General features: G+C 38.4%; 1 protein-coding gene across 1 annotated transcript in view; it reads right to left on the bottom strand.

The window, feature by feature from the left end:
• Positions 1 to 9,924: 9,924 nt before the first annotated feature.
• The window catches only part of fhip1b (FHF complex subunit HOOK interacting protein 1B), a 31,340-nt gene continuing 28,027 nt past the window's right edge, over positions 9,925 to 13,237 (bottom strand). The window contains exon 13 of the mRNA XM_073845345.1: positions 9,925 to 12,879. Coding sequence (XP_073701446.1) covers positions 12,569 to 12,879 — 311 coding nt within the window. The 3' untranslated portion in view covers positions 9,925 to 12,568. The remainder of the gene's footprint in view (positions 12,880 to 13,237) is intronic.

The raw sequence follows: 13,237 nt of genomic DNA, 5'->3' as shown, positions 1-13,237 counted from the left end.
CTATCTATTTGCCATTTTTCTATTAATTTTTGACCTATGTGGTAACTCATCATTTGTACTGAAAAATCTTAATGCAGTGGTGCATGCTGTCTGACACAACTAGGAGATCATTAGGTAAAAGTGCCAGTCCACGAGGGCTGCTCAGTCCCTCAGAAACAATCACGTGTCCTGTCCCTTCAGAAGGATACACAATCACCCGATGTTTTTCTCCCCAGTCTGCCACCACAACAGACCCATCTTTATCAATGCAGAGGCCCCAGGGACAGGAGAGTACAGGCCCTAAGCTAGAACACACACCCAGTATTCTTAGCGTGTCCCATCCTGGTCCTAAAATCTTCACACAAGGCTCCTGGCCTATTTCACTGCCTCGTTCGGATACTGCAACCAGACCAGAGTGTAGGCATGCTGCAACCAGATAAGGCCTGTGGAAACCGGTCACCACAGTGCGCTCCAATCTGGAACCGGTTTTAGGTTCAAGTTTTAGCGCTGTAAGAGTACCCTTTCGTATATCTGCAACTAGGAATTCATCTTTTTGGGTTACTGTCACTCCCCTCGGTGCTTCCAGCTCATCTCGAGGTACTCCTGCAATGTAGGGTCCACCTCCGAATGTTTGGAGGAGACGCCCATGTCGACTAAGGATTAGTAGAGCCCTTTCAGCCGCACAACTCAGAGCAATCAGTCCCTTGGCATTAACAGCCACATCAAAATAATTGCGACAACGCCGCGAGGAGCCTCCCAAGTCATTACTTGGAGAAGTCACTTGTTGTAGGACATTGCCATGGGCATCAGTTACCTGGACACGAGCATTCCCACAATCCACAAGGAACAGTTGACCTTGTGGTGTTGCGTGGACACCACTGGGCAGAGTAAGATCAGCACGTCCTGAGCCTTGTTTACCAAACTGCCGGACAAGACGCACCTCCTCCGGTGCCAATGATTCGGCATCCTCCTCTAACTCTAGAAGGGCTGGCTCGCTCCTCTCTCCACGCAGTCTGTTCTCGTTTAGAGAATTCTGGCGTCCTGATGTGAAATGGTTCAGTCTTTTCTGAGATGAGTTATCGATAACAGACATAGAGAGCGAACGAGACACTCCAGTGGAACAAGTAGCATGTTTTTGGGTGTTCTTCTGAGAGAAGTTACCATGACTGGGACAGGATTTAGTGCGTGATACCTCACTTTGTCTGGAGGACATATGGCTCTTAGTTACAGTCCACATGCTTGACTGGTGTGTTCTGCTTTCACTGAGGGGTCTGTTGCAGTAGGAAAGGTCAGCAGCCGATCTGGAGAGACGAGCAGTGGGACGCAAGGAGTTAGTAAAATCTCTGGGGGAGCTGACAATAAAAGTGTACCCAGAATCTACGCTGTCTGCTGGGGATGGTGCACGGTTTTGTGGGTGGTCGTCTGAGCATGCACTTAACTGAGAACAAGACCTTCCACGAAGGAAGTGGTTGCTGTTGCCTTGACTAGAGAGGATCTCTCTGGGGCTCTGTGGTGAGGAAGATCCGGTCCGTCTGGCATGATTTTTATGGTCAAGCTGATGCAAGAACCAGCCACCTTGTTCTTGGTGACCTTGTTCTGGAGATGGAGAGAGTTCCCGTTGCCTTCTTGCAAACTGTGTGATTGGTCCATTTTGTACACGGGCAAAGTCCTCACCCTCTGACTCAGCGTGACTAAGTGATGGCACAGCCAAAAAGAGTTCATCTCCTTTGCATTCAGATGAAGGAGATTCACATTCATCCTCCTGTGATGAATCACGTTCACATGGGACTTGTTTTGAGGATCGGTGACGCATTTGCGGGGATTGACGTTTCACCTCTTCCCCTGATTCTTCATCACTTCGGGCTGACAAACGGAGCTTCCGGACAACCCTCAAGTTCCCATTGCTAGCAGATGAGTGCCTTGGATTAGGCCCTGGAGAGAGGACTTGGTTTTGTCCAGGACTTGCTCCATCGGGTGTGCTTTGGCCCTCTCCGCTGACATGAGCACCACCATGTGCTTCATTAGCATGGAGGGGACACAGTTGCCCCTGCTGCCCACAGCCTCCAACAGGGAAATGGACATTGTGATCTTGTATTTTCATATCACCAAAGGTTACAGCGTTTGGTTGGGCACTTGGTTTAAAAGATACACGTTTGAGTGTAAGTGAGACCTCCCAAGGATGGACTAGTTCTGAAACACCCTTAAGAAGCTGGTCCTTCTTCAGATCCCCCTCTCGATCACCTCCACCACATTTCTTTATTAGCTCTCGAAGTTTAATGACTTTATATAACCGCTGGTCAACCAGTCTTTGTCCAACCCTTACAGCTGCTCCATTGTCCCTCTGCACCTGTTCCAATCTAAGCTGTAGGTCCCGGTGATCCTGTTCTACCCTTTCCAGTAGACGGCGCTCCTCCCTTTGTGCTCCAAGCAGTGCACGATCTACGCCTCGACCAACTGTCTGTGCTTCAGTCACTTGTTGCTCCCGCAGTCGCCTGAGGTCGGTTTCACATCTTGCTAAATCACATAGGGCCTGGGTAGCCCAACATGGTAAAGAAAATGAAGAGGCTACCGGAGTAGGCTTTGGGTCCTCATGACCTTCTATGTCTGACTGCACTGAAGGGCTTAGAGGTGGCTGTGGAGATGTGCTCGGAGAAGTTTTGTTGCTCACTGAAGATCCAGCAGACATCTTTGCAGAGAATTTGTAGAGACTATTTGACGACGCTTATATCAGGGCCTATTTTGAACCTGTTAGTAGAGGTAAAGAGAAAGAGGGATTAATACTGAGGCTGTTAGAAAAATAAGTTGCACTAATTTGGCTTTTGTACTATGGCATTAGAGCAAATTAAGGCAAAGAATACCATGGAAAACACATTAATTTAATTGAATGTGTCTAATATATTCATAATATGACATTAAAGCACAAAGCAAACATGTTATGAAAACTTATCAGATCTTCTCTTCGGTGAAAGTTTTAATCTTCATTTTGCTACACTCTCATTTTATTAATGTTACTGTCAAACAGGTTTCACATCAGCTTTACAAATACTTAAATTAGCCAATAATTCAAAAAGATTTCAAGGGAAAAAGTAGATAAGAAATCAAGCCTGCAGTCAACGTGCTGGGACACATGATCCAACATTTTATGAAGCATGTCTACGGAACTCTTTTGAAACTGACCTTTACAGTATGTGGCACCATTATTACTAATTTATACAGCATTAAGTATTCTTGTCATATTTGAGTCTCTAAGTGAAAAATAAAATGCAAAGACCTACTTCTGTGACACCATAATGCGCTTTTCTTGTCAAGCATCCATGCATCATCAATACTCTCTTTACAATTTAAGAAAAAATATATGTAGTTGCTTTGCTGCAACCTATGGCAACCACAGTCATGACTACAGCAGCTATGACAACAAAAAGATACCACAGTAAAAATAAATACAACAATTAAAAAATTGTAATGCAGAGTAAACTCATGTATTATAGTATTATAATTAGCATAACATATACACTACCAGTCAGAAGTTTTTGAATAGTAAGATTTTTTATGTTTTTTTTAAAGAAGTCTCTTCTGCTCACCAAGCCTGCATTTAATTGATTCAGAGTACAGCAAAAACTAAAACTTTGAAATATTTTTACTATTTAAAATAACTGCTTTCTATTGAATATATTTTAAAATGTTATTTATTTTTGTGATCAAAACTAAAAGTGACGTCTTCAGCATCACACGATCCTTCAGAAATCATTCTAATATGCTGATTTGCTGTTCAAGAAAAATGTATTATTATTATTAATATTTAAAACAGCTAAATATTTTTTTAAAGGGGTCATTGGATGCCCATTTTCCACAAGTTAATATGATGCTTTAGGGTCCTAATAAAAAGTTTGTAATATACTTTGATTAAAAATTCTCTAGTAGTGTAAAAAAACCCACTCAGCTAAAACAGCTATAGCTGGAAGTGGATGAGACCGGAAGCCTCGCACCTAAAATGTACAAATGGCCATTCCTGCTCTTCTTAAAGGAGAAATAAGGTGGATAGCAATAATGTGCAATCAATTTTGAAATAACTAGAAAGGTGACAGTAGTGCAGGAATATTATATCTTCAGAAATATTAGAATAAACAAGTAAATAAAAAAAAAACAAATGAACAAAATGCCTTATAAGTGAAATTTTTGAAAAAGTTGCTTCATCTTACCCGTTTTTATTGTCATAGCTAAGATGTTTCTTGGAGATAACAACACAACACTCAACCCATTGTTTCCGGCTGTTGTACTGACTGAAAGTAGGAAACCTTAAGTGGCTTATTTCGGGAATTTGATATGGTTTGGTGTCTTGTGGAACAGTTGCTGTGCACATTTGAGAGGGCAAACAGTAAAACAAGACCAGAGAACAAACGATGCTCTTTTCTGACTGCCTTTATATTACAGATGCATCAACTATATATAGAACATTTCTATTATTGTGCTACTGATTATTTATTTGCCTTTTATTATTACTTTTCTTTCATTACTTTACATATTTAAGAGTTGCAAATACCGCATCTCAAACTCTGTCCTTGACTGACAGATGGAAAGACGAGAAACTCTTGACAGAACTGATGAATCGAGGGAACCAAGGAATGGCTAGAGATAGACTACTGGAAAACACACAGAGAAAGTGTGGCAGACAGACAAATGTGAGCAAAGGAGAGGGACAGACAGATAGAAGAAAGAGAGTCAGAATATTTCTAGCACTGAGGAGATTATTAGCATTTCAAATTCAGGCAGGCAGGCAGTGAACGAAGGAGGACAGCATATATGTGGGAGGCAAAAGACAGACTAAAAAGAAAAAAAATGTCATCACAAAACTGAGAAGTGCACTTGCTCACTTGTATTCTCACTCTGCAGCCTTCTATCTCAGCTCTTCAGGCCCAGTGTGACATCAGGCTACACATCAGCACAACGCTCTAATACTTAATTCATGATGAGCTTTAAAGCATTCGAGTCCAAAGTGTGCATGTGTAGTGGGAGGAAGAGATACTGCAAGTAAAGAAAATTAGGTTATTATCAGAGGACATGAATATTCATGCTGTGAATATACCGTTTGATAGCAGTGCATACTTGAGATGCATGATAAACATAATGCAGCTGCTCTCAGATTCGATCTGTGAGATAAATGGCAATATACAACGATTCCCCTTGTGTAATACAGTAATATTTCCCATTCTTCCCATTCAGGTATTCATACAATATGTAATGCTATTTTACAGCACTAGTCCTGATTGGTTCTGTTCGAGAGACAACATTTTAAAAGAGAGGAGGGACAAGGTAGAAATATAGATGTCAGCAAGACATTCCAAGCAGGAGAATACCTAAAATAATGACATAAGGGACTGTCCCCAGTCACTCTATATGCCAAATCAGCAACGTTTTCTCTCTGTGTAGTTTAAAAAGAAGATTCAGTCTAAGAAGATTTATAAATCTTTGTGAAAGGAATGCCAATGTTGTCTTTTCCACAGTCTGGGTAAACTTAACGTCTTTTATATGTTAATTTAGAAAACTTGAGATTAAACCATTGCATTTCAGTGGAAATGTGAACACTGAACAGTCCTTTGCATAATTGTAACAGCACATGCAAAGTCATCTGATACGGTGCATGTGTTTGTGTGTTCTCCTGTGTCTTTTCTGTAGGTGTCTTCTCAGATTACTTCTTACATTATCTATGAGGGGCTGCTGCAGATGAACTCTGCGTATTGGTTTTGCACAAGAAGGACAGTGAACAAAAGCAATTAACTATTTTTAGTGTGGAATAAACAGTTATATAAACTAATTCTATATCTTCATGCAAAAGCAATTAGACATAAATTTCACTCTACTAAACAAACTGCAAACTGGCAGTGCCAGATATTATGAATAACTGTCAACTACTTATTTCTAACCATATATGTGACTCTGGACCACAAAACCAGTCATCAGTAGCATGGGTATATTTATAACAATAGCCATCAAAATTATCAATGTTATGCCAAAAATCATTAAGATATTAAGTAAAGATCATGTTCCATGGAGATAAAGTTCCTACCGTAAATATATCAAAACTTATTTTTTGATTAGTAACATTGCTAAGAACTTCATTTGGACAACTTTAAAGGTGATTTTCTCAGTATTTTGATTTCAGATCAGATTCCAGATTTTTAAATAGTTGTATCTCAGACAAATATTGTCCTATCCTAATGGAAAGCTTATTTATTCATGTACTCAATGTCAAAAAATTGACTCTTATGACTGGTTTTGTGGTCCAGGGTCATATTTATGTAACTCAAGTAGGCTAATTCATAATGACACTGCTTTTAAAACTATTGTAAACTATTTAAAACACTCTATTTCTTTCATTTTATTTGTCAAAACTAAAACAAAACTAACAGTGTATTTCAAAAGCATTGTTTAACAAAACTAACCAGAAATAAAATTGATATTTGACTGTACACTACTAATCAAAAAAATATTTGGTCTTTAATTATACAAATTAAACTGAAGTTTAAAGACTTACCTGTGGCTGTCACCTGCTCCTCTGTCACTGCCCTCCTCTCTCACAAGCTTTTTTTTTGCTAGTTGTCCCACTGTTGCTAGGAAACACTACAGAACTAATTTAGTTAATTAGCAGTAACCTTGGTGTCTGAGATTATATGAGCTGACCTGAAACACAGTTTCATCAAGAATTATTTTAAATAGGAAAATTAAAACCATGTTCCAAATTTAAAGTTATGTTTTTGTCACATCCTGAAATGAAAAGAATTTCAGGACCTGGATGGAATTTGATTGGCCTTTGTTCAGAGCACCTTATCCACCTCATCTTTCAACTCGAAAGTAAACCGTTTTTTTCTGCGACCGTCTTCCGCTTTATTAGCAGCGGTAAAGTTTGGGAAATGATGAGAATAATAACAAAGTGCAGTAAACGGAAAAACTTTTTGCTCTACAAACGTGTTCATAATTAAGATAAAACATTCAAATAATATGGTAAGACACACCAGTTTGCAACATCAAGGGGCAAAACGAGATGTTTGGTACATCTATAAATAACACCGGAAGCCAGACATCAAATTTACAAATGGCTGTGTCCACTCTTACAGAAAAAAAAGATGACACATACAGTGCAAATCAAGCACTGTATTGAAATTGCTCTATTTTTCTATATTATATTTTTCTGCAATTAATTCAAACATAGACACCATGCAGTAATAATCTCATATGCAACTTATTAAGTTTTTAAGTTACATTTTTTTTACTCTTTTATATCTGATTAACTTTAAAAACTATTTAATTATGAATTTATTTGCATTTAAAACAAAATAACAAACGAGCACTTGCAAACCTGGAAAATGCAAATGCATTCAGCTAACTGACTGACAGAACAGGCTGATCTGACATTATGAGAAAAGAAAGCTCAGCTATTGGATAAGCAGCTCCATGAGTCACATGTCTAATCAGCAAGATGGCAATCATGTGGGAGTTTGAGGACTCTGCATAACACAGACATTGGCTGTAGCTATATCAAAGTGTGCTCTTTAGACTGTTCATCTTTGAAGTGCATTTAACTAATCAAGACATATGATAAGCCCAGACACTGTACAACTCTATATAGAAGGAACTGGTTGCTTTTATCCACCCTTTTCTTCCTGAAAGCGTGGGTGCGACCATTTGTAAATTTTATGGGTCAGGCTTCTGGCCTCATCTATGTCCAGCTATTTTTAGCTGTGCAAAACAGCTTGTTTTGCTGCTTGATATTGCAAGTTACCATATTATTATAATGTATTATCTTAATATTCAGTTTGTAGTGCAAAGTTTTACCGTTTACTGCATGTTGTTATTCTTCTCATTATTTCCCTATAGCGGATGATGAACCAGAAGTCTCGTCCATAGGCATACTTCCGCATTGAAGAAAAAGGTGTATAGGGGTTGCTAAAATAAAATGGCTTCATGTAAATATCTATGGCATCTCAGAAGGCCGAAGATTGCAGAAATCTCTTATTATTCAAAGTTAGGGTTCATAGGTTTACCTTCACAATAACATAATTCAACATGAAATAATAGCGAATGAACCGTGGCCAAATCAAGTTCATACATGAATAATGGCCATCTCAACTATTGAGAAGTATGTAATTAACATTTCTGAATTAATTGGCTCGATTACAAACTACCTGAAGTGGCAAATCATATGACTTTGATCACATCTAATACAATTTAATTAAAGGGGGTGATTGCACCTCACTGGATTGTATGTGTAAAGGGTGAAGTAATAATCTACCTCCCTCCAGTCATTCCAGTAAGTATGAAACTGCAAATGTGAGTTGTGAAGGCGTGATGGTTCAAATGTTTCATTCAGATCAAGGCCATTCAGTTTTCCACATCTTTGAATGAGAACCTATTTAATTCATGATCTTTCAGAAATCGTTCTAATATGCTGATTTGGTGCTCAATAAACCTTTATTATTATCATCATCAATCGACCATATTGGCGACACTGAACGTATTGCCACTGAACTAGACGGAACTTGCATATTTTGCTTATTACTGCTGCTAAAAATGCAGAAAGTCCCCCTGTAGTGAAAATTAAGTTCTTTATGTTGTCTATGTGGTGTTTTTAATATGCTTTTAGACAAACCATGTACCAATCCAATAATCAACACCATTGTTTAGTATTTTCTCTTTAAAACTGTCTTTTCCCAAAGGCTTTCCCAGAAATGCAGTTTGAAACTGCAAAATATACGAACAGGATTACCAGCACAAAACCAAAACTTAAATAGAGCGAAAACCACTAACCGTTACCTTGAATAATAACCCGCGGCAACAGTGTAAAAGTTGCCCGGAGTCAGAAGCACCTCTCCCGCATTGACGTCTGCACTTCAGACGCATATGCCCGCGGGCGCGAACTGGAATCACTATCAAGGTTGCATTCGAGCCTTCAAGGCATTTTGAGGACACAACATCATCAAGTAAGTAACTTTAAGGAATGTTACAGTATCCACTGTAGTTGTCCGCTAGTAAAAACATAGTTTTATCAGTCACTATCCGTGTATCGCCATCATATCGCGTTTACTACAGTTAAGTTCAGTTAGTGGACAGACCAGGAGGCTGAGTGGAGGCGGGGCTAATTGACATATTCATAGATCCGCGTATAGTAAATGAGGCAAGGGGGTAGAGTTATATTCAAGCTGTATTAAGGCATGAGAAAATTATTTTTTTACAGTCAGAAACATTTAAATATGTAATTTTGATCAACGATTAGTTTTAGATAACATTTTTTACAGGAGACTTTCCAGTCAGGTTTGTGAAATATTAGGCGAATATCTTCATTAATACTGCGCATCTCTGCGCACACGTACACATCTTTACCACCTATTAACTTCGGTTTGTCAAACTATTGTGCCCTTTTATTGCTTATTAAGTCCTTCTCTATATGATTTAGCAGCTTCCACATGTTTTTTTCCATGTTTACACAACATAATTAATCAGAACAACCTATTTAGTAGTACATTAACCATGCAATCCATGCTGTTGTTTGGCCGCAGTACTGTAGTATTATATCTACAGTATGGCCGCGTAAGTGCAAACCCTCGATTGTTAAAATAGCTTATTTCTCTAGATTTAAACATTCGTGGAAACATTTGGGATAAAGTACACAAGTAAGCAAAATATATAACACTGTTGTAGTGGTTTTTGGATATTTTAATACAAAATCATACATATTGTGCGTTTAACAGACGTGAAGTCGTTCTCAGATCCTTTCTCCAGTGAAGACTGCTATCAGAAAATGAGTAAGAGATGATAGAAAGAGAGAGGACGAGAATCTCAATGATGAGCAAAATGGCTCAGTCAGAGTAAACTAGGTCATTTTTCTGACAAGCCAGTATTTAAGGTGTCATCTAATCTGCAGCTTAAAAGGAGTCTACGCACAAATCAAAACACAGTCAGCGTCTTTTATTTTTAAAGACCTGGTTCATCTAAGTCCAAGCAACAGATCAGAGAAAGTCTAAACTGTGTATTCAGGACGTGATCTTTCTGTTTACATTTCATATGCATTTTTTAATCATTATGTCTAATGAATTTGCAATCAACCACATCCTACTGAGAAATAAAGACAAAGAAGCCAAAGGTATTGCCAGAACATTTATAAATTAACAAAAACATTCCCTTTTAGTGTTTGCCTTCGAAGGTTTTATCGTTGATTTAAATCTCCATTCAGTTCCACTTTCCTTCGTCATTTATATATAGAAAAATATCTTGATAACATTCATCATTTTGCATGAGTTTCCATACAGTCCAGTAGATTATTGAATCGATAAGGGATACGTTAATTATTGAAGAGTGGGGTTCCAGATTGCAAATTTAGTTTGTGTTCGTCCCCAAAAGTTTAACCATCTTTGCTTACTCAAACACAGTAACCAGTTTGCATAGATAACAAGCCGCAGAAGTCCTTGTCAACATCAACGTTTCATTCAAACAAATGGACAGTGAAAAGAGAGAAAACCAAATCAACTTAAAAATTGTGCAACGTATATTGATCAAACAAACACTTTTCAACAACAAGCATACACAATCAATGAGCTCCTGATTTTTCAAAATCATATCAAACAAGTATGTATAAAAAGAAAAACATGCTATCTGCACCACATCAGGCATATAATCACGTCATAAAAATGATGGGCGTTTCTTGTGCATTGGTATCTTACGACACACATCAATTGTATAAGCCTACTCGATTTCTAACTTAGAAACTGAACGGAAGTATAATAACCGCTGTCTCCATAGAGATAACTGAACACTAACTTATATGTACCGTTTCATCGTTCAACCTCTTGCTCTTTATCCTTTCCATTTCATCTCTCACCCACACAGACATTAGAGCATGTTTTCAGGGAAAGCACAACTTCTTTTTCTTGACACTAACATGGTCTACCATGGTCCTGTTGCATGCTGAACATTTCAGATTTCAACTAACAAATGCAGAGAACCATCACTCTTATGTACCCCGCAGACATTTTGTGAATGGATGGATGGATAATGAGGGGAAAAAATGGATGGATTGACATTTCAGCAATTCAGCATACTTTTATAAACTGGTCAGAAATTATGCCTCTAAATGATATCTGATTGAACAGAATTACTTAAACGGAACGAAACAAGCATGGGCCGAAAACTGAGGTAATGCGCATATGGCTTGTGCATGATAAAAGATCTTGGATGGATGATTACAAATCAGCATTTTCTCTCTAAGTGATTTTAAGACACGCAAGGGGTAAAAAAAACTATGTAAAAACATCTTTAAAATACATGCACGCTCACTGTTTAAAACTCACAAATCTCATAAATGCACATGCATGTCCTAACTTCCATTATGAAAATTAAAGTGTCTAAAGTATTTTGGCAATAAACAAATTTAAAAGTGGCGCCTGAATTCACTCACTCCATAATAACACTAGCAAAATCAAGTAATGAACAGAAAAAAAAAACACTTTGATTCAACACTAAGATGGCTTATGATTCACATAACTTGGCTCGCTCCTTAAAGGGACAGGCAAATATTAGGCAAGCTTCTCTTCGCTCATACCACTCTAATATTTAAGACATTAGCACCTAGTCAGACGCCAAAAGGGACGCTAACATCCAGTATAAGAGGAGATCTTTGTGGGCAGAAAAATCAGTGCCTTATCAAAAAGAAAAAACATGAAATAGGATATGTAATGACATGCTAGATGAATGTACCATTTTGCATTTCCCTAAACTGGCCAGAAACTCATCCTAAAACTTTAAAATGTCCTGCTGCACGAGAACGACAACTAAAACTTTCCATCTATGCTAAATTTGTCAGGCTTTTATTGGGACGGCGGTTAGGAAAATGAACCTTCTAACCTCTTTACAGGCTCTAACATCACTCTGTTGGACAAAAAGATGTGTGCTAGAGATTTTTTTTTTTACAGAGATGTCTTAATAAGGAGGCAAATCCTTCTGTGATGCTGAGGATTTGCCCAACGTGATTGGTAAACAGTATCTGACATCTCGTCCTTTAAAAACAAAAAGGCCAGATGATTATTCACGATATATCCTGGTGTGATCTCACAGACCTATATTTCTATAAAAGACAAAATAACCGTTTGACTAAAAATGTGAATGGCACTTGCGCACCCATAAAAGTTTAAAAGAAGTGTGTAGTGAGTCTACTTTAGCTGACTTAGAAACGTAGGGAGTGCAAGTTTACGGCCAAATTCCTCCAGCTTAAAGGATGCAAGTCTCTCTGAGTGTACAAAAATCATTATACACATAGATATTTTATATAGACTATATACAAGATTTATATGCACAATTTCCTAAAGCTTAATGGATAAATGGTCCTGTACAATTAAAAAAAAATTACATTATGAACATGAGTTTATTAACAAGAGATGACCTCTCTTTACCTTTATGTTCAACTGATTTCTCCTGTCTCGTTGAGTGCATTATTTTTCCCTTGAAAAAAATGACTGTATTTGTTTGAAAAATCTCAGGGATGTAATAGTCTACAGCTCAGTGCCAGGAACAGTGGATAAAGCAAGTTTAGAGGAAACTGGTGTTATTCCTCAGTGCCTTGACTAGGTGGGAAGGGCAGAGCCACGGCATGCTCCTGTGCGAGCGCTGCTAGCTCTTTGAGAAACTCTGAGAAAATAACAGCACAGTAGACTGCGTTTTTCACCCTAAGCGCCTCTGCCTGCTTCTCCAGGCCAGAGGCCCCGCCGGCTGCACCACCCCGAAACAAAGCACTGTGCAGAGATTGCCCTCCGTCTCTCACGTGGGCCAAGGCCAACTGAGCTGCATGGCGAGCTCTTGTAGGACTGTTGGTGTGCCTCAGGATAAGATCGCCCAGAGATGGTTTTCGGCTTTTAACTGTGGGAGAGAAAAAGAGACAGAGAGAAGAAAGGGATAAATAGTAAGTTAAGATGCCTTGTGCATTATCATTCCTCCCCAGGGCATTTCAAAAATGAGATGAAAAGTAAGTGAAATGTCTCTTTTAAATTGAATACAATGACCAGAAAATACCTTTCTGGGCTTTGAACATTTCAGTTCTGTTGCTGTGTATGCAGGGTCAGAAAGCTCTCGGATTTTATCAAAAATATCTTCATTTGTGTTCCGAAGATGAATAAATGTCTTACAGGTTTGGAACGAGATAAATTTGAGTAATCAATGACACAATTTAAATTTTCAGGTGGACTATCCTTTTAAGATTTCTGCTATACCATTTAAG

Source organism: Garra rufa, chromosome 8 (assembly GCF_049309525.1).
Source record: "Garra rufa chromosome 8, GarRuf1.0, whole genome shotgun sequence".
Lineage (NCBI taxonomy): Eukaryota > Metazoa > Chordata > Actinopteri > Cypriniformes > Cyprinidae > Garra > Garra rufa.
This window is presented reverse-complemented; position numbering and strand designations above follow the sequence as displayed.